Raw genomic sequence first — 25984 nt, 5'->3', positions numbered from 1 at the left:
CCTCTTCCATAGGAAATGGGACATGGATCCAGGCTGGGGTGGTGAGTTTTGGACTGGGCTGTGCTCAGCGCAACCGGCCTGGAGTCTACGCCAAGATGTTTGCCTTCGATGATTTCATAAGAGCCAGAGACCCAGCTTGTGGGTGGGACCACAGAGAGAGCAGCCAGTGGGGCTTGTATACACCCTGGCTTCACTACGGCTGGCCATATAGGCCGCAAAACATCCCAGCCTACAGAAACATGTAGATATACTAGACTTCAGACATCCAGTGCATGTGCATACAATGGTGTTTGACAACCATAAACATCATCTGTACAAGCACTAAACATCCAAATTGATATAAACAAGATGCATACCATGTAGGCATAAGTGAAACAATGTGTAAAACATGAAATGTTTGAAGTAGGATGTAATTTAGCCTTCCATAGTCTACTGTGTCATTATGGTGTCAAAAAGCTCATAATATGAAGATTATTACATGAAGAAGCCATGAAGAAACTCCATGTTCTGGTTCAGTGCCAATAGCCTAAATGTTGGTCTTGTTAAACAATAACGGTTTAAACATGCCTGACAAACACCCACTTAACCAAGATGGTCCTAAAGCCAATACCTAAAATGGCAAATAGACTTGACCGACATACGGAATTTCCACCTGAAACATAACATGTGAGAATGTATTTTTATCTTGGTGTGTAAAACTTGTTTGTTTTGAATGAGATCATTTCAAACTCATGAGAAATTGACACCCCTCCATTCAGCATGACTCAAGAAAAACACCCTATTACACCCCTGCCCTACCAAAACCATTTTGTATGTTTCCTTGGTGGCGGTCTGTGATTGTTTAAGTCTTTTGAGTGTGAAAATGATTTTTCCTTGTTACCAATTCCATAGTATACACAATTGCCTAGAATTATTCTTTTTTTTATACCACACAAGACATTTTATGATTCTGGACCATTTCTAATAAAGGAGAAAATGTGTTTAATATAATTAGTGTTCTTTTAAAATGTCTGTCTACTTTTGTGGCAACTCAAGTATTTGACACATGGTCTTCTGAGCAGATGGACATCCTAATTTCTTGCTTCATTGATAGATGAGAATTAAATCAGACAAACCTTGGGCTATGGATACGTTTGGCCCTTGATGACGCTTGCATTACGTCTGGTGTCGTCATCTGACATGCATATTGCTGCATTCATGTACTATATGGAACAAGGAAACTCGGACTGTTCCGACTTAACTGGTGGAACGCTGCACGTGTCCAACTACAACCAGTTAGCAAGGCTGACATTTCCGAATAGCCCTTGAACGCGGCATATGACTGGAGGCTGAGAGAACAATTATCTGCCTTTAGCAGCTAGTGTGACCTGCGGTCTTGAAGAATAGCCCAACGTTAGCGAAATAATCAACATCTGACAAGTTTGAGGGTTTTAAACGAGGAGATGGCGTCGAATGGTAAGAATACATTAGACAAGACGTTATATCTGAAGTGGCCATTAAAAATAAAACATTGGCTAACGTCTGAAAATGAGCTAGCTTGCAAGCTAACTAACGTTATATAGTATACATATGTTGTATTTTAGCTAGATAAATGAAACATTTACCATGTTTGTAACTGTTGGCAAGTGAACTAGTCAAACAAAAGTTAGCCAGCCAAAGCAAAGACGGCTAACGTTAGCTAGTTAGATTCGACAACCACCATTTTGTTTAGCTAGCTGCTAACGTTACAACAACCAACTGAACCAAGCAAGAAGACCGGTTTGTGCTAGCAACTGACCTAGTTTTGTAGAGGTCATTTTATTAGTTTGGTCGTTTAGTTAACATATTCGAAATAGTCCGTGGAATAAGATTACTTTTAGGCAGGGGTGAAAGTAAATGTAATATCGTATCGGCACGGGACACCAAGTGCGCGCACGCATTTATTTTTCTTTCAGAGGTGTAATCATCGAATTGCAAGTAGAAGCCATATTCATTTCATACAGTGCATTCGGAAAGTATTCAGACCCCTTGACATTTTCCACATTTTGTTACGCTACAGCCTTATTCAAAAATGAATTAAATCGTCGTCCCCCATCAATCTACACACAATACCCCATAATGAAAGCAAAAACATTTTTTAGAAATGTATATTTTTTTTATATAATCACTAAACATTTACGTAAGTATTCAGACCCTTTACTCAGTACTTTGTTGAAGCATATTTGGCAGCGATTACAGCCTCGAGTCTTCTTGGGTATGACGCAGCAAGCTTGGCACACCTATTTGGGGAGTTTCTCCACTCTTCTCTGCAGATCCTCTCGAGCTCGGTCAGATTGGATGGAGAGAGTCGCTTACCTCCCTTTCCAAGGCCCATCTCCCCAGATTGCTCAGTTTTGCCAGGCGCCAAACTCTAGGAACGGTCTTGGTGGCTCCAAATTTCTTCCATTTAAATAATGATGGAAGCCACTGTGTTCTTGGACCTTCAATGCTACAGAAATTTTTGGGTACCCTTCCCCAGATCTCTCTCGACAAAAACCTTTCTTGGGCTCTACGGACAATTCCTTTGACTTCATGGCTTGGTTTTTGCTCTGACATGCACTGTCAACTGTGGGACTTTAGACAGGTGTGTGCCTTTCCAAAATCATGTCCAATCAATTAATTTATCACAGGTGGACTCCAATTAAGTTGTAGAAACATCTCAAGGATTATCAATCTAAACAGGATGCACCTGAGCTCAATTTTGTGTCTCATAGCAAAGGGTCTGAATACTTATGTAAATAAGATATTTCTGTTATTTTTCATACATTTGCCAAAATTTCTAAAACCAATTTTCACTATCATTATTGGGTATTGTGTTTAGATTAATGAGGATTCTTAATAATAAAAAACAATAATAATTTTAGAATAAGCCTGTAACGTAACAAAATGTGGAAAAGGGAAGGGGTCAGAATACTTTCCGAATGCACTGTATATAATGTCTGTATGCCTAGTTGCCTAGCCTTAGTAAATACTTGTCATATCACTTTTAACATATGTGGCGCAAAGCTATTTTTCCCCATAAACATGCACCCTTATAATAAAGCATTCCATGCATCCTCGCGTTTGCAGAGTTATGTAAAACAGCCTACTATTACTAATGTGATGATTAGATTGGATAGTCATCATTTAAGCTGAAAAAATATAACTCAATCACTGATTGCAAAAAAGACTGTAAAATGCAGTGCAGGCTTAGGCTATAGGCCTATCAGATACATTTCTTGTTGGCATTTTATAAACACATTTCATGCAATTCTACTGCACTTTATATGAATGTGGACATTAGTATAATCTTTTTTAATCCTATAAAAATGATAGTAGACTACTCTGCTGACTGACAAACAGATCGATAAAAATGTTGTCTGATCCATGTAATTGGCATACGAAAAGGGAGGCGCATACAATATGAGGTCCATCTACCCTGGAAGAGGAAATGATTGTCCAAAAACAAACAAAAGCGGCACTGACCCAATGATAAAGACAGTGAATATGCACACTCACCGATGTATGACCGATGTTCTCCGCTGATGCCAATAAGATACTAGGCTACTGGTTGCTCAATTAAGTTGAGCATTTTGTTAACAAAATTAGATTGGATTATTTTCATTGTACTCTCTTTACGGCAATAGCCATTTGCTTTCTAAACTGTTTTTCCGCAATTGTTTATTTAAATATTGTGATATGCCTGGATCTCTGCTTTTCATTGACAGTCGCAACTCAACTATCATCTAGGCCTATTTGGTATTTTCCTGGCACGCTGCCCAAATTGTGGAACCTTCCAACTGTAGGCTATGCCATTTAAAACAATCCACGTTTAAAATAAAATGTAACTTAATTGAGCGACCAGTAGCCTAGTATCTTATTGGCACCAGCGGAGAACATCGGTCATATTCCCGGTGAGTGTGCATATTCACTGTCTTTATCATTGGGTCATTGCTGCTTTGGTTTGTTTTTGGACAATAATTTCCTCTTCCAGGGTAGATGGACGTCATATTGTATGCGTCTTCCCTTTTCGTATGCCAATTACATGGATCAGACAACATTTTTATTGATCTTCGGTGGCCAAATCATGCTTTCTGGTGTAGTAGCCTATTTTTAATGATTATTGTAGACAGGAATAAGTTACTTAGACAAAATCATTTTGGCAATTTAATTAAATTGAATCTAGAGGAAAAAGAAACGCACACATGTTTAGGCGAGGTGCTGGCTAGCGGAGTAGAGAACACTTGAAAATGAGAGCCCACTCTAGAAGCTCAGATGCAATAATGTAATAACCTAATAACCAGCGTTTCGACAGACAAGCTGTCTTCCTTCATCAGGGTATAATGACAAACACAAGGGTCACTAGTTTACATAGTGTCAAAGGACACACACAGGTGTCTGTAATCATGGCCAGACAGGAATGGAACATATAAAAAACAAATGGATAGCATACAGTCATAGATAAATATTTGGCTACATAGACCTACAGACATTTACATGATTGCAGACACTTGTGTGTATCCTTTGATACTATATAAACTAGTGACCTGTAGTGTTTGTCATTATACCCTGATGAAGATAGCTTGTCTGTCAACGTTGGTTATTCAATTATTGCATCTGAAGCTCCTAGTGTGCAGCTCTCCTTTTCTTTTTCAAATTTCATTCAATTTACCTGCAATTTGATAAATGGAAAGAGACCCCTACGTGTATTGTAATGACATTCTGCGATTGTCATTAGGCCTACACTTGTAGCCTGAATTGATCCATCCACTGTTGTCTGCACACGCTTCGGTCTCACTCAGCCACTCATCTATGCGTTTCTCGGCCACGTGTGTCTCAGCCGCTCCTCTCCGGGCGCGTATCTCGGCTGCTCACTCATCTGCCACTCATCTCCGCCTTGACCAAATGTAAGTGTTCTCATTGAACCTCAGCGCAATTTGGGGAGAGTATACCTCCCAATTTCGTAAACATTTCATGCGGCTGACATGCATTAATGTTAAATCATGTTCTAATAGCCTATAATTTTTTGTGGCATGTTGTATTAATTGTGATAGGCTCACGTTTTACCGGTAAGGCGTATCCCCGCTATTTATTTTGCCGGCTAGCTCATAGGAACATACAGAGAAGGAACTGCCAGATGTGTCATAATAGCTTGGAAGAAATGCTGCGTTCAAAACCACTGGGAACTCTGAAAAATAAAAGGTAAAATCATGACATCAGTGATCTTCAGGTCAAAGTTGGAGCTCTAGAAAGAGGCCTGAGATTCCGAGTTGGATGACCTTTGAAAAATCGATTTAAAAAAAAAAAACTTTTTTTTTGAGAACTCACAATCACCAAAATAAAAGCTAGACTTTTAGGGAGAATCAAAAATTCATAATTAATTCAGAATGATTTTTGTCATGGCATGGGGCACCCATTGATTTTGATATGTTTAAGTCACTCAGTGTAGTAGGCATGGCAAAATGTTTCGCATTGCAGGAAACTCTCTTTAAAACTGCACTTTTTCTTTACGCTCCATGGCAAGATTTGTAGAATTGCAGGAAATTGGATTTTAAAACTTCCAATTTTTCATTCACCCTTTTAAGCTATTAAAACAGTAACAATTTCACTGTGGCCAACAGGAAGGCCTCTAAAATTTCTGGTCTGTGACAGCATCATTGGCCACACCCATGGCCACGCCCCTGTCACACCCACCAGCTAAGCCCCATTTTGATCCAGAAAAAACCCTGGCTGCATATGAGATGCTGTGATTAGCCCTGACTCTATCCACCTCATCCTCCTTTACCCTCGTCGGGCAATCCAAAGATGTCGCTTCATGCTTCCCACCACAATTGCAACACTACACATTCTCTTCACTTCTACAACACATTAGATTATCTCCTCCACAACATGGACATCTCGGTTTTTACCCTCCTGCAGACACTTTCCACACACCCAAAAGCTGTACAGTGATTACACTGCATCACTCTTGGGAGAAACGCTTTTACATGAGAATTCACATATCCGAATCCAGAGGACATAAAACAATATAGAGGTTAGATGGATATCTATTTTGAGACATAATGTAGTATTTTCATATTTTTGTAATACGGTTTTTAAGATTTCTTACAAAAACATGCATATCTCTGAAATGTCAATTGATCACTGCGTGTACGGCAATCCTTTTATTTTCAAAGCCTTTTATATTTAATTCAGTTCGTGTCGTGCTTATTTAGCTTTTTTATGACCAGCAGAAGCAACTTTGCAGACGACCACCACAACATGTAAAATCCTCAAGTTACTGCGAGAGAAGCAGCCCTGCTCTGTCAATTATACATTAGGTTACGAAATCTAAATGTTTTCATATAATGTTAATGATCTGTTTGAGAGACCCCACTGAACGGTTCAGAACATGAAGAATCATATGTCTTGGGAAAATGTGTTTTTATAACATTTGAGGGAAATTTCATCACCAAAGCGTGTTTTCACCCACTAGGCAGAGCGGGTGGACACCCTACTATTAGGCTACCTCTACTGATCACATCCCTTTTCTTGTTCCTCAGATTACCCTCCGACTGCAGCCCAGGGGTGAGTCAAAATATGTGTTTGGTATCCTCTCATTAGTGGTAGTTAAATTTATCCAGGATTGCTAAACCCAGAGCCAACTAAAGTTAAATGCATGACTCTAGCTAAGCCCAGCCTACATTCTTTTCTGCAAGCTTAATCAATTTACGAACACTATATCAATGGAAAGGTGTTTTCTGTATGTACGTGAAGTCCTATATAGGTTGTTTCTCACTGAAACTACTTGTCACACCAATTTTGAAGTGACCCATTTCTTATATTGAGATGACATTTTATGTGCATGTCGCCACTCCATTTAATATCTGTGATTGCTACTTTCAGATATGGGTCCTATGGTGGTGGCCAGGCCAGCCTGATTGGCTACAGTCAGTCGTCCACCCAGCAGGGCTACGGCAGCAGTGGCGGCTACAACCAGAGCTCTGAGGGCAACTCCGCCTCCTGCGGCCAGGGAGGCTACGGGTCTAACTACGGCCAGTCGCAGTCCGGTACGTCACCAACTGCACTACAATAAATCTTCATTAAAACCAGCCGCTATAGGCGTTGTGTTCCTCATGTAGTCTGGTCTTGTCTCTGGTTGTATTATCTGGCGATGGAGCTATTTATTGACTTTTTTTTTTTTTTTGCTTCCAAAATTGGTGCTTGGTAGCTTAAGTCTGCAGATGCATATCCACCTCACGTCCCCTCTCTCTCTCTCCCTTGCTGTGACCTTCCTTCAGGAGGATATGGTTCTCAGCCTCCATCCCAGGGCGGTCAGCCCTACAGCTCTGGGGGCTACAACAACAACAGTAGTAGTAGTCAGCCACCACAGAGCGGCTACAACCAGCAGTCGCCCTACTCTGGATATGGACAAGGGCAGTCTGCTGCTGCACAGTCTTCTACCAGGTGAGAGACTATGGAAGGCTGTGTTTGTGAGTTCTGCATTGTGGGATGAGCATACAAAATGTGTTGATAAACATTGACATTTTGATGCATATGAATATCCTTAGTGTTCCTAAATGGGAAAGCAGCTTGGCTTAAAATAACATTGTTCCCTTTTTCTCCCTTTTCCACAGTAGCTATGGCAACAACTCTCAGCCCTCTAGCTTCGGGCAGCAGCAGTCGCAGAGTGGGGGCGGGGGCAGCTATGGGAGCCAGAGCGGAAGTGGCTACGGGGTAGTGGCATTGGACAGAGTGGGTCTTATGGGGGCAGCGGGGGTCAGCAGCAGCCCGGGGGGGCTCCCTACAGCCAGGCCCCCAGCTACAGCTCACCCCCACCCCAGAGCTACGGCCAGCAGACCAAGTACAGTCAGGGGGGTGGAGGTAAGGATCCCCCTCTGATATTAGAGGTCCAGTTGACGTTCATTCAAATGCACCCGCCCTTCTATTTTTGAGCACCCACCTGGAATCTCAACCTCAATTTCCTCCATCTACTACTCCACAGGATACAGAGGCAACTCTCCACCAATGGGAGGAGGGGGTGGAGGAGGGTATGGTGGCTCGGACGGAGGCTACGGAGATAGTGGAGGGCGAGGCCGTGGAGAAAGGGGAGGCGGCTTTAGGGGTCGCGGGGATGGTGACCGAGGATTTGACCGAGGTGGCGGACAAAGAGGCACTGGCGGCATGGGGTAAGGACTCAATAGCTCCGCTCCTCCAGACACTCTCACACACACACTCACACACCCACCTCAGTATTCACTTAGACTTCTTGCATCAGTCCCCCATAACATTTATCTGGACTCACCACATAACAAAAGGACACACACACACACACTCAACTCTTGTATCGACGTTTGGATACATCTACACATCAGTCAGGTAAACACATGTGTAGTGTAGTTGATACTCAATCCAAAGTGTCTGTATTTGGGCTATTACAAGATAGGGAAGGGCATGGTTATTTGAATATCTGAACAGACATTAGTATTCCATTACTTGGGAGAGTATTAGGGCTGTCCCTGACTAAAAACAAATCTTGGTCGATCGAAAGTCATCTGTCCTTTCGACCAACCAGTTTTTTTCCATAAATAGTCACACCTTTATATGATTGAATGAAATCAACTAAACGCATTGAGCTTATGGTTTGATGAAAAAAGACAAATGCCTCGAGGGCGCAAAAGATCTAGATAACCAGAAGAGAGAAACTTAACCTGAACCAACCTTCTCCTGCTGGCTTTCAGATTCTGCCATTACGCTCCTGAAGTTGCCTGTAATAGGCTACATGAGGAGTCTGCAATCTTTCTCATGGGGATGACCATTTCTGACCATTTCTACCGATATGCGTGCCAGTTAGGGTTTTCATATGCACATTTTCATGAAACGGTTGAATTTCATTTATAATAATGCCTTTGTGTCTCAAAATCATTGTCATATGGTTAATCAAAATTCTATACAAATCTAAATTAAATGATACAAACCTAAAAAGTAACTTCTTCTATTGTCAACTATGTAAAAATAGCCTACATAAAGCCAACAAATAAAAACATTGCAGCCTGCAGGTAGAAAATATACTGATTAAAAAAAATAAATGTATAAAAAAACAATCCTATAAATCACATTGGCTACACATGGCCTGTCTGCAATGAACTTGAAACATTGTATCAACTATTAATTTGGGTCAGGCCTGAAGCCTGCCCTTGCGAATTTGTAACCTTGTATAAAATATTCTGGGGGCTCAGTTTCCCTCACCAGTGAGCTCGGGACAGAGACAGCTGTCGGCTATTTGCGCAAGGGATAAGAAGCCGTGGTTGACTTGGGCAGGAACTCTACCGGAGCTGAGTATGGGCACCTCAAATTTTCTACTGTATGAGCTCCTGTTCCTCTTATAAAATATTAGCTTAAAACTATTGTGGAGCTCCTGCACCTAAATATAAACAGTACCAGCACCCAAAATGAATACCGGAACCTATTTCAGTCCAAGTCAAGCACTGATAAGAAGTAATCAGGTAGAGGTTTATGACATTTCCACTGGATCAGAGCATGACTTTTTCCCAGTGGTTATCAAAAGGGAGAGAGCTGGAAAGATTTTTCAAATACTTTGAGGAATTATTGTCATTCTCAATGGATGTAAAAACAGACTTTGTTGCTGTTTGAGGTGAAGAAAACATTACTTTGAGAAGCTCCACAGGTCATTAGTGGTGGTGTGTTAAGCCAATCAGAAATACTATCACATCCCCAAATGGGCACATTTATATGCGTACATTTACTCGCAGGCCAGGTAGCCTATAGGACAGGACTACTTCTATGCATGCACGTCTTAACTCATCATTGACAGAAGCTCTCCAAACAAAGCCAATGACTAAATTGACTCGTGAATGGAATGAAATGAACCAAAACTTGTTTCTCACAAGTGCAGCATAGGTTGTGCACACTGCAAACAATGTGTCCGTTCCAACTGGAATAATAGTCTAATATTGAATGCATTAACAGAAATGATAGGAATTAACATTAAATGTACTACTGATATATGTAATGGGGAATTGATATACACTAACAATCAAATGCAAACAATTCACACAATGAAGTTATGAAACAATGAATGTTAACAAACTGGCAGGAAGAGAGCACATTCTGGAGAGAGAAGTGCATCTGTGCACATGGTCAATCTGATGTCTGCATTGGCCATGCAGCATTTACGGTGATACTGCCTCAGCAGGAGTCAGGGCATTCATACTTCTTGTGTTTCGTGAAGCAGTGCAGAGCTGTTGTCAAGAAAGTGAGTTTGTGTTTTATACAGGATGTACCGCCTCCACCTACCGTCAACCAATCACGTCAATGCGGAGTTCTACAGAGCCCTCCGCATTGTTACAAGATTTGGGAGGCGCATGGCGATGCGGTGAGGAGCTCGATTTGGCTTCTGCATTCCTCTGGAGGCTCCGCAATTGCGTCACACTCTCCATATGGAGCCTCCGACCGCATTTTCGGGAACAATAATAAGTTGGCTTTTAGTCTAGTCCTCCAATGGATTAGTTCACTGAAATGGGCTCGCGTGTGTGTTACTGCTCGACTAAAACGATCTCTGTCGACCAACAGCCTAACGACTAATTGGGTTCAGCCCTAGAGTGTGTGTATTATTATTATTATTTCTGTGATATTGCTACATAGCCTATAAGGATAGACCATTACATTCCACATTTATATATATATTTTTTTTAAAGAGAAAAAAAGACTGTCAGCCTAAACACGTTTCACACGTGTAGCTTGTTAACTGTCGGCCAATCAAAGCGCTCCTACAGTCAGAGGCTCCATGTGTAGCAAGTGATGTCAAGAGATTTCTAATCAATGCAGAATGGAATTAAAATTATAATTAAGTTGGCCAAATGAGGAGGAGGAGTAGGCTGCAATGATCAACCAACAGGTAGGCTGTTGTTTCACTTACACAGCGTGCTCGAGTCACACAAGCAAGTCTCCATTTGGAGTTTTTCTTTAAAACCTGCATTTCAACTATCCGGATATCCCCCCCAAAATACTATCACCGGTCTGATTTGTACAGAAACAACTCAGTGGTGAAATGATTGTCTTGGTGACATTGTCGGTTACCTGGAAATCCAAGGGGGACAAGGAAAGATGTAATTGTCCACGTGAACTGTAGGAAGCGCTTGTCAATTTGATCAATGAAAAATGGATGCACTGGTGTGCTAGTGCAACTATGATAATGGGAAAACTCAAACTCAGTAGGGGTTGAATAGTTTGGAGTTGTATGTGCAAGCGACCCAAGAGACATGACAAAGTAACAGTGTTCAGGCTGGTTATAGGGGTTGTTTACAAAGGAAGGAGTTTTTGAATGTGATAAAGACATCGGTCTTAGGTTCTCCCAATTATTTGGTTATTAAATAATTTACTTCAGTCCCCATGTTCTCCTCGCTGCCTGTTATCTATGGAACCTGAACTGAGTGTCATACTAGCGTGGTGCACGTTCACACTGACAAAACTGCCCATGCTCAAACCAAGCAAACGCAATCCATGGCTACAGGGAAATGCTGTGTAAAGTGCACATTTGTGTTTGTGGTTGCTTGTGTGCAAATACAGCATCACGAAAGCCACTGTGATGAAGTAAGACGAATCCTACTAGCATTAACTACCTAGCTGTGCAACTGACTCCTAGTAACAGTTGTGTGGTTCTTTAAAAGCGGAACACTGCTAAACGTCATCCATCTTAACTTTAAACATGCTATGTTGCTGAAATGGTAGCAATAAGCAAGAGATGTAGTCATTAATCACATTTCATCAAGAGTTATCTTCTGCTTACATTGGCAGCCATGTGACGATTTATTTATCTTAGTGAACTATCTGAAGGGTCTCACTGGCAAACCTTTGTGCACACTGACACTGTCCACACACAAACACACCACATGACCTTGCCATCCTCTCACTTCACCCTCCTCTTCACATTTTTATAACGCCACTTTCCCACCCACCCTTTACTGTGTGATATGATGCTTTAATAAATCTCTGAATCTCCTCCTAGGCTCTCACCTCTCCATGGTGGGCTTCTGTTTTTCATTTTATTTTTTTCTCTTGAGGAAAGGGGGAATGGTAGAAAGAAGGGAAGGACAGGCAGGAGAAATTCACTGAGAGGACTATAGGCAGGGGTTAAAGAATAAGAGTTGCAAGTAGCCTGACGCACTGACTGATCAGTTAGAACGGATGTCAAAGACCTACCTAGGAAGTGTGCTCTTAAGACAATGTCAAAGTCTCAAGATGGTCACCTATATAGAAAATATCAAGGAAGCTTTCATGAAACTCCTTTTTGTAGGTGCTTAATTTATGTTTACTTGGATTCCGCAGCTGTTCTTGCAGTGTTATAAAACAGTGTACAACACGACACAGCAGTTCCAGGAAACAAGAACATTTGGTCTGAGTTGGTTTCAGAGATCAATGCAAAAGGAGTGTTAAATGATCTCTTGTACAAAGCAAGGAGAAGTGACTGTGGACAATTTTGATCTTCGGATTAAAACCCACTTGCAAACAAGATGCAAAGGTCTTCAAAACTGACCTCCGACTCCTCAGTTGTAGAGGAGCAGGGACAAATCCTAGGGTGGTTCCAAAGAAGAGATAGGGGGTGAACAAAGTAAGAGAGAAGTGAAAAGAGAGTTAAGGGGATGGGGTAAAAAAAGGGGGGGTGGAAACCCCGCCCCCTTAGAGAGATTTGGCTCCGTCCACACCAGCCTTCAATGCGTCTCGCCTTTCTCTCCTCATCAGAATGGGCGATCGTGGAGGATTCAATAAGTTTGGTGGTAAGTGACAAAACTCTTTTAAATAAGAGATTTGGTGGGTTTAAAGAGTCAAGCTTAAAGGGAGGGGGAAAAACAAGATATACAAGATTTAGATTATTGGGCCCAAAAAGGAAACTGGCCCTGGACATTAGAACTATTTATTATGTGATGGTTTTTGAACGTGGGAAGAGGAAATTGATGTCGGAAAAACAACCAATATGGGAAGTATTACACAAAGTTAGCTAACAAGGACAGATTGGTCATGATTTTATCTTAGAAACAAATCTAATATTCAGGAGTTCTGGGTAGAATGGAAAGAAAGCATAGCATATTGAGGTGAAAAAGGGTCAGGATAGAAAACCAAAGCGTACTTAGGATTTAAGGTCTTTATTATTCATTAGATGGGTTGCTTTCAACAGATCTATTGGTCCTGTTTTGCTCAGTTGATACTAGGATTGGGTGGTTTGATTCCCGCTGGACTCACACCCATACAATAGACCTAAGCACATGTGACTAAGGCTGGAGCTACATTGGGGCGGCAAGCGTTCGGCGCTGGAGAGGCGGGATAATCGATCTCTGTGTAATAAACGGAAGCAGCCACACCCCAGGTTGGTTTGCTTGGTCTGATTTGCAAGCGTACCCCGGAATTCTTGCGACCTTGCGCCTCTGGGTTTAGAAACTCTGTGGTTGTCTTTCTTCGTTTACTTGATGCTTTTTCAGTTGTCGTAAATTCAAGTTATTAAATGGGCTACAAAGGAATTAGTTAAATGATTCTTTAAAAAAAAATATATATATATCCTTTCCTATATGCAACCTCGGCGTACCCCTTTTCAGCGATGACTCAGCTAATCTTTTGTTATTTAGGGCTGATTGTTATATTTGTCATTCCTTTCAAATTTCGATTTTGCATCCAAGTGAGCTGATTTTCATTGACTGTATTGCTCTCTGTGAGTGCGTATATGTAGAACCTTACGTACTTGGGCAAAATGACGCTGACGCCATGCTTTAATGTAGCTCCAGAGTAAGTCACCTTGGATAAAAATCTGCTATTTGTATTATATCTTAGTTGTCTTGTTTTTTTCTTATGTAAAACATCTATAACACCTCAATATGCTATGTAGCACATGATGGATGTACTGCATGTTGTCACCTCAACAGGTAAGAAAAATCAGTGTGCATGTTCCATATCCGAAATGTCACTGTCGTGTTTGGTACTGCGTAGGGTAGTTTACACTGCACTCCAAAATCCTTAGCAGCAGAGGGAGCTGTACAGTAACTTCCATCCCTGTTGATTTGAAGTTACCTTGCTTTAATCTTCTGAATTTAAGTCACTGGGCTCTAAGATTATTTGAGTTAAGGCGGAAGGTCTTTCTAAGTGTCAAAATTTTAATTTGCCTACCTGGGTGATTGAATCTGAACAATGGGTGTTGGACCCACCCCCCCCCCCCCAAAAAAAAAGGTAAAATAAGGTATTTCTTCTTGCTTGAGAAGATTTTGACAAAAGTGTTGTGTCCAGATAAATGGTCAGGGCTGTTACAGCCTTCACAACGGTGTCAAAAGTGTTGCTAAAAAAAATCAACAAAAGTATCCTCACAATATTCTACAATATGTGTGATGACATCAAATTGCAGGGTGAACTCTAAGGAAAGCAACTGATGTAGGGTGTTTGGTTATGTTTCTCCCTTCTGTAATGCTATGCTCACTGTTGTTTTGTTGGTGTGAGGAATTTGGCTCTCTGCACCTTCTGATTTCTAAATACTGTCGACGTGTACTGCCTAGACGGTCCACTTAAAACCATGGGTGGAAGTACTGATGATGGTAAAGTCTTCAATGGTGGTATTGATGATGGTGCTGGTGTTTTTTTTTTTAAGTTACCATCTTGGACTTACATGCTGACTACACTGGCGCCATCGTGCTCACATGTTGAATATATCCATCCACATCAGACACGATCATAACATATCAATATCAAAACCAACTGTGAACAATCTATATTAGTTTTGGGGCAAGTCGAAACATGCATTCATGGACATTGGGTTATTTTATTTGACATGCATATGGTCCTCTCTTTAGCTGGTACTTTTGTCGAGTTTTGACCCAGAGCCATACTAAAGTCTGTGTTTCTCAACTCCGACAGTTAATCCACAGACAATGGAAACCTACTTAGTTTTTTGTTTATCTTTAATCTGTCCTCGTTTGTCTTCCAAGCATCCACGTGGGTTTGTATCTTCCTAATATCCAATAAGGGAGAAACTTGCACCACGTGAAGCGTCTTGAATAGAGTTCTATTTTAGCGCTTGGCTACGCAGACACTCGTTCACATGCGAATTGATTGAATAACATGTATGTGTACATTTATTTTGCACTGCTCACGCACAGACTATAGCCAGTGTGGTTTGCATGTTAGTCATTCCTCCTTTGACTATGGAACTCAAAGGTCAAGCATAGACAGATTTAATGCATCTCCTGTCCCGTGTAATTTTACAGTATGTATCTAAAGAAAATACTTAACCCTTACTCTGGTTCTGTAACAGCGTTGATCAGAGGGAAGGGAACAGAATGGGAAATATGTATTAGGAAAAAACGGTTTGCTCCCAGGTAGGTAGTGGACAAAACACTAAAGGATTCTTGTGGTGTTGCAAGGGTGCACTAATGACCCCTCTCATCTTGTAACTGTGGTCCACTAAAGAAATTAAGTGTTTGTTCAGCGTACAAATTGTTCTTGTACCAGAGACCTGTTTGTGGCAAACAGTGCTCCAGGGGAAAGTCCATTTCCTCAAACCGGTAAATGAAGTGTTGCCGCACGACTGGAAGGAAATAATGACTGCCATGCAGTCATAGTATTGTCATGATGCTTGTGATATGTCAGAGGTGGGATCCATACACTATCAAATAGTAATGTTAAACTCTTGGTGAGGCCTTGTTTCCTGTTGAATGTCCTCCGTTGTTTGTGTTGATGTAGTTAAGCAGAATATTTGAAACGGCACTAAAGCATGATGCATTCTTGGCCCGCTCCCCCAAAAATAGATGTATTTATCACAGTCCACACTCGCCTTATTGTCAAGGTTCTCGCCACACGAGATGAAAACAGAACAATATCACACACAGTGTGATAAGACAAGTCATATCTTGGTCTCAGAAATGTTGTACAGTGAGCAAAGTGGGTTATCTTGGCCACAAAGGAAGAGTACAGCTTTTGAAAGTGGCCACGGTGTGGGTAAAACGATAGCAGCAACACAACCGCATGGTAAAAGAGTTGGACCTCTGTGTAAAGTATACTGAACAAAAATATAAACGCAACATGTAAAGTGTTGGTCCTGTGTTTTCATGAGCTTAAATAAAATATCCCCTACATTTTCCATAAGCCCAAAGAGCTTGTTTCTCTCATTTTGTGTCGCTATTTGTGACCTTTGCCAAGATAATCCATCCACCTGACCGGTGTGGCATATCAAAAAGCTGATGAAACACCATGATCATCAACACAGGTGCACCTTGTGCTGGGGCCAGTAAAAGGCCACAATGCCATAGCTGTCTCAAGTTGAGGAGCATGCAATTGGCATGCTGATTGCAGGAATGTCCAGCAGAACTGTTGTGAGAGTACATCCAACCCGGCCTCACAACCGCAGACCACGTGTAACCACGCCAGACCAGGACCTCCACACCTGGCTTCTTCACCTGTGAGATGGTCTGAGATCAGACACCTTCTCAGGGAAGCTCATCTGTATGCTCGTCATCCTCACTGACTTCAGTGGGCAAATGCTCACCTTCAATGGCCACTGGCATACTGGAGAAGTGTGCTCTTCACGGCTTAATCCTGGTTTCAACTGTACCGGGCAGATTCCAGACAGTGTGTATGGTGTCATTTGATGATTTAAACGTTGAGTGCCCCATGGTGGGGTTATGGTATGGGCAGGCATAAACTATGGACAAAAAAACACAATTGCATTTCGATGACAATTTGAATGCCCAGAGATATTGTGACGAGATCTTGAAACCCATTGTTGTGCCATTCATCCGCTGCCATCACCTCATGTTTCAGCATGATAATGCACAGCCCCATGTCCCTAGGATCTGTACACCATTCCTGAAAGCTGTAAGTGTCCCAGTACTTCCATGGCTTGCATACATGTCACCCATTGAGCATGTTTGGGATGCTCTGGATCTATGTGTACCACAGCGTGTTCCCACCAATAATACAGCAGCTTTGCATTGCCAGTGAAGAGGAGTGAGACAACATTCCACAGCCCACAGTCGTGCTGCATGAGGCAAATGGTCACACCAGATACTAACTGGTTTTCTGATCCACACCCCTACTATTTTTTTATATATTTTTTAAATATATAGATATATAAATGTACACTACGTGACAAAGTATGGACACCTGCTCATCGAACATCTCATTCGAAAACGATGGGCATTAATATGGAATTGATCCCCCTTTTACTGTTAAACAGCCTCCACTCTTCTGGGAAGGCTTTCCACTAGATGTTTGAACATTGCTGCATGAACTTTCTTCCATTCAATCACAAGCAGTAGTGAGTTAGGGCACTGATGTTGGTAGATTTTAGGCCTGGCTCGCAGTTGGCGTTCCTATTCATTCCAAAGTTGTTCGATGGGGTTAAGGTCAGGGTTCTGTGCAGGCCAGTCAAGTTCCCTCACACCAATCTCAACGAACCATTTCTGTATGGACCTCGCTCTGTGCACAGGGGCATTGTCATGCTGAAACAGGAAAGGGCCTTCCCCAAACAGTTGCCACAAAGTTGGACGCACAGAATAGTCTAAAATGTCATATGCTGTAGCGTTTAAGATTTCCTTCACCAATCTTTACAGTTGGCACTCTGCATTGAGGCCTGTAGCGTTCTCCTGGCATCCCCCAGATTTGTCTGTCGGACTGTCAGATGTTAAAGGGATTCCTGCTCCAGAGTCCAATAGTGGCGAGTTTTACACCATTCCAGCCGACGCTTGGCATTGCGCATGGTGATCTTAGGCTTGTGTGTGGCTGCTTTGCCATGGGATCTTAATGAAATGGGTTTCCGACTAACAGTTTTTGTGCTGACGTTGCTTCCAGAGGCAATTGCAACCGAGGACATACTTTTTTTTAATGCGCTTCAGCACTCAATGGTCCCGTTCTGTGAACTTGTGTGGCCTACCACTCCGCGGCTGAGATGTTGCTCCTAGATGTTTCCACGTCACAACAACAGCACTTACAGTTGACCAGGGCAGAAATGAAGCGGGCGTTGTGTCAAGAAGCAGTGCGGCTGGGTTGTGTTTCGGAGGACGCACCAAATTGGGGAGAAAAAGGGGTAATAAAAAAAAAACATCAATATCGAGACAGGAGTCGCATTTGTCATGTGAAATCCATAGATTAGGGCCGAATTAATGAATTTAAACTGACTGATTTCCTTATGAACTGTAACTCAGTAAAATCTTTGAAATTGTAGCATGTTGTGTTTTATATTTTTGTTCAGTCTATGTCAGATCAAAGGGTGGGTCTGGTTTTATGTGCAAACTTAGAAATAACATGGAAACTTGAGACAAATGGTGACAAACTGAAGGAATGTGAACGTCCCCAGGCAAACAATCCGTGCCGGTTCCTTGTTCATATCGTCCACTGGGTTCAAAGATCTCTTCGGCCCCTTGTGTTAAATGCATTCATTCCTAGTAATGCTGGTTGGTACACGTGGAATGGATGTATTATCAATAAAAACGGGTGATTTAAAAGTGGAATGAAAGGTTTATTTGATAAAGGTGAGAGAGAGAAAAAACTGTCCAATTGTTTCTGGTTGTAACTCTTCTGATGAAGTGATAGGAAGGTTGTACGACGTACACTATGGGCGTTAATTTCACTTCAATAGTGTCTCAAATCTGGAGTCTGGTCTATGGCAAGCATACACTGTAATGGTCCATGTCAGGTATACACTGCACACTACACAAAAGGCATGTAGAACGGTATACCAGTAGGTGTGTTTTGTGTGAGTGGTTTTGTAGGGATGAGAGAATCAAAAGAATGCATAGTTGTGAATGTGCAGAAGTTGTGGGACTGTAGAATAGTAGTATGTGTGGTACTTTTGTAAGTGTCCACTTACAAAAACAAACATAAATATGTCCTTTTTCTTCCTGAAGGACCGAGAGACCAGGGACCTGTTGTGCCCAGCTCCAGTAAGTACTGACCTCTGACAGTTGATAGTGCAACAATTAGAACTGATTATATTTCTTGCATCATGTTAAGTTAATTAGTGTGTCACTATACTGTTCTGGAATATCTAGGTCAGCAGCAGTATGCATCTTGCTTTTCTGATCTGCTCCTACCTTTTGTAAATTGTGTATATTAGTTATGTTAAGTATTTGTCTTTTCTGGGATATAGATCAGAACCACCTTACATAATGAATGAATGTAACTGTCACTGTGTATGAACCCTATGCTTGCCTGACCACCTCCCTACAGTGGAAGACCAGGATAACTCTGACAACAACACCATCTTCGTGCAAGGCATGGGAGATGGCTACACCGTTGATTCTGTGGCTGACTTCTTCAAGCAGATCGGCATCATCAAGGTACCGTCCTGCCTACCTTTTTTAATTTATTGATTGATTGAACTCCCTTATTAACACCTCCCTCCATTGAATTATACCTGACACACCCATCACTGCCCTGACTTTGGTGCATGGGTGGCATCTTTTCCTGAGGCTTTGCTGTAGATTACTAACATGCTATGTTTTGAGTGGTAGGCCATTGTGTTGACCTATGCAATGCCATCTAATGCATTTTCCTTCTGTATCTTAATGTAGCTTTTTTTTTTTCAATCCATCTCTCGTTTTCTACTCGTTCTCTCCCTCAATCCCCCTATCTCACTCTCGCTCCCCCTCTCCCACTTTCTCTCTGTCACACTCTCCATCCCTACATCCCCTTTTCTCCATCTGTCAGATCAATAAGAAGACTGGTCTGCCCATGATCAACCTGTATACAGACAGAGAGACAGGGAAGCTGAAGGGCGAGGCCACCGTGTCCTTTGACGACCCCCCTTCTGCCAAAGCTGCCATCGACTGGTTTGATGGTGAGGGGATTACCTGTGGAGAAACTGCTCTTTACATTGTTTTAGGGGGGCGGGGAATAAAATATTTTACTGAAACTTACAACATGAAATAGATAAGTGAAAAAAATAGCATGGTGGGTCACTGCATTTCTCCATTTTAATCATTTTCTGTACCTTTAAGTGTAGTCTCTGAGCATTTTGTTTTTCTTATAGGTTTGTTTATTGAACAAAATGGGTACAGTCAGTAATTTTCACTTGTTGCCCTTCATATTTGTGTTTTGTAAATTCTATTGTTTTCTCCGCTGCAGGGAAGGACTTCAAAGGGAACCCCATCAAGGTGTCCTTTGCGACCCGCAGGGCGGACTTCGGAGTAGGCCGGGGTGGGGCTGGCGGCATGAGAGGAGAACGAGGAGGTGAGGCAGAGTTTGGTGGTGAGTTGGTCATTATAGGGTCGGCTCAACTGGGTTAGTCAATTCCACTTCATATTAGTCCACGTAGGATATGAATTGAGGGTTTTTAATTATTTAATTTGAATTTCAGTTAATTTACTAAAATTATTGAATTGAAAGGGAACTGTTCCAGCAAAACTGCTTGCCCCTCCAATGAAAAGGGGCCAAGTATCTGTATAATTTTGTATCAAGTATCTGTATAATTTTGTATAGCCCATGGGAAGGAGGGCATGAATGAGAGCACAGTATTGATTTAGCCATTATTCAAGACCATTGGACGTCCCCTTTAGCCTCGTGAGGGAAATGCTCAGACGTTCCTCAAATATTCTGTCTAAATGCAATTTTGGAAACATTTGGAACTTAACTTTCATATAAGAGAGAAATACTTTTTCAAATTCAAAAGATACACTTACTGTATTCAGTTTAGGAAAGTTGTACCCGGCTGTATTGTGAGAAACGTGATCCAGCTATGAAATATGGAATGGTCCAATGGAAATGCGAGCGCAAGGTAAGAGGGTGTGTCGTAGCTGAGGTGGTGTGTGAAAACAGCCGGGTCCAACTTTGCTTAACTGTACACAGTAAGTGTATCTTGTGATTATTTCTTGCTTATATGAAAGTTTATTTTCAAAGGTTTCCAAAACCATATCGCTAGTGAGGATTAAGGATTCTAAATGTTAAAACTGAGCCTTCGGATTCTAGTTTGTTGACCAAGCTGTGGTCCGGAGCTTCAGTTGACAAATCAAGGGCTGGGTATGCCCCCCTCGGGTTCTCGAGAGCTAAGTATGATTGTACCTCTCCTGTATATTCTAACCCTCTCTCTGTAGGGCCGATGGGTCGTGGCGGGTTCGGAGGTGGTAGAGGAGGAGGAGGAGGAGGTGGTGGTGGTGGTCTCTCTGGCGACAACGGTGGCCGTGGCAATGGAGGACAGCAGAGAGCTGGAGACTGGAAGTGTTCCAACCCGTAAGTCAGGGCTGAGGTGTGTGTGTGGACTAGAAGTGTTCCGACCTGTAAGTCGGTGCTAAGGGGTGCGGGTGGGTGGACTGGAAGTGTTCCAACCCGTAAGTTGGTGCTAATGGGTGCGGGTGGGTGGACTGGAAGTGTTCCAACCCATAAGTCATGGCTGAGGTGTGTGGACTAGAAGTGTTCCGACCTGTAAGTCGGTGCTAAGGGGTGCAGGTGGGTGGACTGGAAGTGTTCCAACCCATAAGTCAGGGCTGAGGTGTGTGGACTAGAAGTGTTCCGACCCATAAGTCAGGGCTGAGGTGTGTGGACTAGAAGTGTTCCGACCCATAAGTCAGGGCTGAGGTGTGTGTGTGGACTAGAAGTGTTCCGACCTGTAGTCGGTGCTAAGGGGTGCAGGTGGGTGGACTGGAAGTGTTCCAACCCATAAGTCAGGGCTGAGGTGTGTGTGTGGACTAGAAGTGTTCAGACCTGTAAGTCGGTGCTAATGGGTGCAGGTGGGTGGACTGGAAGTGTTCCAACCCATAAGTCAGGGATGAGGTGTGTGTATATTTTGGGGATGGGGGGAGCTACTAGTTATGATGGTGTGTGTCTGAGATTCTCTGTCTCTTTCCTTTCAGGGTGTGTGGGAACCTGAACTTTTCGTGGAGGAACGAGTGTAACCAGTGCAAGTCCTCCAAACCAGAGGGGACCGGAGGTGGCATGTCTCCTATGGATGGAGGCGGTAAGGCTGACACCAACGTTCTGCACTGGCTTTCAGACTCTAGCCAAAGGTTTTAGTCTTTAGGGAGCAGTTTAATGGCTAAAGGAAGCCTGGTGTACAGAGAATTATTTGCTTATTTACTAATGTATGACGTGTAGACTGCCTTTTATACTAGGCCATGTTAGCTAGCCTAGTGGCCAAGGGCATAATTAAACTGGATGCCCGTCGTAGCTCTGTGTTTACTCGTTTTAATGACATTTCCCCCCCTTTTTTTGTCTCTAACTCTCTCTGTATTTCTGTTTGTCAGGAGGTTTCGGTGGAGACCGAGGGGGTCGTGGGGGTTTTGACCGTGGGGGATTCCGGGGCCGAGGGGGTGACAGAGGTGGGTTCCGAGGCGGACGTGGAGGCGATAGGGGTGGATTCGGACCAGGCAAGATGGATGGAAGGTAAGAAGGTGCATGTGTCCCAACATTGTACATAGACAATGACTTATTCATGTACACTATATATACAAAAGTATGTGGAAACACCTTCAAATTAGTGGATCCGGCTATTTCTGCCACACCCGTTGCTGACAGGTGTATAAAATCGAGCACACATCCATGCAATCCCCATAGACAAACATTGGCAGTAGAATGGCCTAACAGAAGAGCTCAGTCACTTTCGATGTTGCACCGTCATATGATGCCTCCTTTCCATCAAGCCAGTTTGTCAATTTTTTGCGTCGCTAGAGCTGCCCCGGTCAACTGTAAGTGCTGTTATTGTGAAGTGGAAACGTCTAGGAGCAACAACGGCTCAGCCACGAAGTGGTTTGCATACAAACACCCTGGTCCACACACATAAACAAATACCAGATTCAAACTCAAGTGCACATGCATCTGTTTTTTGACTTTTTTAAATTAATGATGTATACCATTGATTCCTGAAGAATATAGCTTAACTATATAAATTCCTCGTGACCTTATTTAAACTGTCGTACCCCATCGTAACCCAAAATATAAGCTTGTTTTACAATTTTTTGTTTTACTGCATTGTTTTTACGCATCTCACACGCCACATTTCAGAATACCCTACAATTGGACACACTAGTGCACGTGTCAAACTCTTTCCACGGAGGGCGGAGTGTCTATAGGTTTTCGCTCCTCTTGTACTTGATTGATGAATAAAGGTAACTAATTAGTAAAGAACGCCCCTTAACTGGTTGCCTTGGTCTTAATTGAAAGGAAAAACCAAAAACCCGCAGACTCTAGGCCCTCCATGGAATGAGTTTGACAACCCTGCTCTGGTGTCTTTGGTAAATGATCTCTTCCAAGAAGAATGTATGTTTGTTTTATAGTTTTTGTGTTTGTTTCCCACCTTGATTGATGTAATTAACTCCTTATTGTGTCATTTGTATTGCTTGCTGCTTTGTAATGCAGAAGAGACCTTGGTCTCAATGGGACTTCTCCTGCTTAAAGGTTACATAAAGAAATAAAAACAATGCAATTGTAAACTAGCACGGTATAGCCACAAAACATGGTTAAAAATAGAATGTTGATATTATAGGTCAGTCCTTGTAGCCAGAGCGTTGTCTGTGAATTTGAGTGATTACATTTCTCCAGCCCCATCTTTGATTTTTACCTAAACCATGGTGGGGTCCCTTGGTTATTTTTTTAAACCCCTTTAACAATGTGACAAATGTTTTTCTGTTGAAGGGGTGAACACAGACAGGACCGCAGAGACAGGCCCTACTAGACCAACGTCACTCCAAGCTGGGACTAGTTCTCCATCCTGCTCCTCCTCTCCTACTTTCCTCTACGACTCCCCCCCCCCCCCCCCCCTGCCTAACTCCCTCCTAAACCCTCCTTTTATACAGTGTTACAAGGTTGTTACTTTGACCATGTTTCTTGACTGTTTTGACAGACCTGAGTATCCCATAAACACTCACACTCCCCATAATCCCCACTCCCTCCAAAGTTTGGTAAACTTGATTTTATTTGTTCTTGAGGAGCTCTTTACATTTGTTGCTGTCTTTTGAGTTGTTTTGGAATCTTAATGTTTTGTTTTTCAAATTAAAGTATTTAAAAAAAACAAATGTTTTGGATTTGAGTGGAGGTTCAGGCATCAAACAATACAACTTTTGGTTGTGAGTTGATACACAAGATCTTACACCACTCAAACATTTCTGTGTCAATTCTGAATGTACCACCATCTCACTTGGGTTGACACTGCAGGGGGAAGAAGCTACCACTCACTTTAATGCTTAAATGTCAACATCAGGTGTGTCCCAAATTGCATCCTACTTCCTTTATAGTGCACTACCACTCTAGGCCTCTGGTCAAAAGTACTGCACTTCAAAGGGAATTTGAGACAGATATACCAGGGGCGGAGCCAGAGGGGTGTCCAGGGTTGCATTGGACACCGCTGACATCTAATTGGCCACCCCAAAATGTAATTTGCTACTGGCAGTTTGATGCTGATTAACATCTCATTTCCACTTTTGTTTAAAGAAGCATTTATTTTGACATTCGGTGGCACATTTTTCAAATCTAGGATGAGGAAGAGAATATTAACATTGGTTGCGAGATACAGAAGAAGAATAAGAACAACACACAGAAGAGGAAGAGAGTATCTCGACAAGCTTTTTTGGGGATTGGCGAAAGCATATTTGAAGTAAATTAAGGTTTAGCATCAGGTTTAGATTTCCTGAACAACCTTTACAAAAGTTGAGTCCCAATTTAGTCTTAACATGTTTACATCTGCTAGTAATGCAAACATGTGCAGTGTCGGAAGTTACAGTATACGAATGTTTAGCAAATGTGGGGTAAATAGTGTGGAAATATTGAATCAAATATTTCTCAGATACCGGAGCTTGTGAATTCAAATAGACTTTATTGCAAAAAGTAACCAAGCCAAGCAATTCCATGGAACAACTATGTTGTCTCCTGCTACAGCTATATTTACACATAACTATAGCCTTATTTAATTACAATCACTACAGCAACTGCTGTAAGAATAACTACTGCCTGTAATCTGTCAAGTGTTCACCGGCTGTTAGAAATTGGGAACAATATCAATGAGTTGGAAGAATATCTGTTAGAGGAATTAAATTCCTATATGTTTAATACCGAATTAAATTAATACACTCAGCCCATTTCTAAGGATTTGTAAGAAACTTTTATTTGCATAAAACGGGCGGAGACCAGTCTCAAAATCAAGCACTAGCGTTTATTCTCGAGAGTACTGAACATGATACAATTACAACCGGTTATAAACTGAAAATGACGTCATTAGGTTTCAAACTGTCCCGTCCCTCCTCCACTCCGGTACAATGGCAGTATAGTTCTCAAGCCTTCCTACATCGACCCCCACAGTATAGATAATTTATGACCAGGCCAAAGCCTCCCTGTGTAGATAAGCATTCTAGCCAGTCTGACGATAAATTCATTCGTTTCTACCAAGGAACAGACAGTCATTGTTCTAATTCTTGATTATAATTACACACATTATATTCAGTATTAGGATTAAAAGAAAATTCATACATCTATACAGTAACATAATAGTATTCTGATTAGTCAGTCCTGATTGAAATGTATACATAATTAGTCATTGATAAAAATCCCATAACAATATCCAAACAAACAAAACTCTAAAGTCACAAGTCTCTTAAACATTTACCATGTCTAAAATACCACCACCATCTCTTTTACTCGCAGCATAATCTAGGTATGTGTAATGTTCAATTTACTTATAATTTTCCTTATATTTTACACAGCCAGCTGTCCTCCCTCCTATGAGCTGTCTCATGTAACAATATATATATAGTCTCTGGAAATAACACCCCTCTACCACCACGACCTTAATATATGAGCCCCCCCCCCCCCAGATCTCCAATGAAGTCACGTTCCATCTAACCCATAACACACTAGTCACTACTCCTAATGTACTTCCACAGTTATAAACATACTAAAACATTCTCAAATCAATTTAGTCAATATACATCAGTACCTACTTTCCACAAAACCTAAAAACATATTGACTTAACAAGAAAAGAGAGAAATAAATGTACAAATAAATACATGTTTAATAACTTCCCACTACTCTTAA

General features: G+C 41.9%; 1 protein-coding gene across 3 annotated transcripts; it reads left to right on the top strand.

Annotated features, from left to right (window-relative positions):
* Positions 1-1299: 1299 nt before the first annotated feature.
* fus (FUS RNA binding protein) lies at positions 1300-23972 on the top strand. Of its 3 annotated transcripts, none has more exons than XM_065011095.1 (14): positions 1300-1455; positions 6540-6564; positions 6883-7046; positions 7278-7443; positions 7617-7860; positions 7982-8165; positions 18876-18911; positions 19198-19307; positions 19678-19807; positions 20095-20217; positions 21060-21195; positions 21816-21919; positions 22206-22344; positions 23593-23972. In XM_065011095.1, the coding sequence occupies exons 1-14, from the start codon at positions 1443-1445 to the stop codon at positions 23630-23632; spliced, it is 1614 nt and encodes a 537-aa protein (XP_064867167.1). In that variant the 5' UTR covers positions 1300-1442; the 3' UTR covers positions 23633-23972. The 3 variants fall into 3 exon arrangements, with proteins under 3 accessions (XP_064867167.1, XP_064867168.1, XP_064867166.1); XM_065011096.1 differs by having other exon boundaries at positions 7614-7860; positions 20095-20199; XM_065011094.1 differs by having other exon boundaries at positions 7614-7860.
* The last annotated feature ends 2012 nt before the right edge of the window (positions 23973-25984 follow it).

This window comes from Oncorhynchus nerka, linkage group LG26 (assembly GCF_034236695.1).
Source record: "Oncorhynchus nerka isolate Pitt River linkage group LG26, Oner_Uvic_2.0, whole genome shotgun sequence".
Classification (NCBI taxonomy): Eukaryota; Metazoa; Chordata; class Actinopteri; order Salmoniformes; family Salmonidae; genus Oncorhynchus; species Oncorhynchus nerka.
The sequence above is the reverse complement of the archived record's forward strand: the minus strand, read 5'-3'. Positions and strand labels throughout refer to the sequence as shown.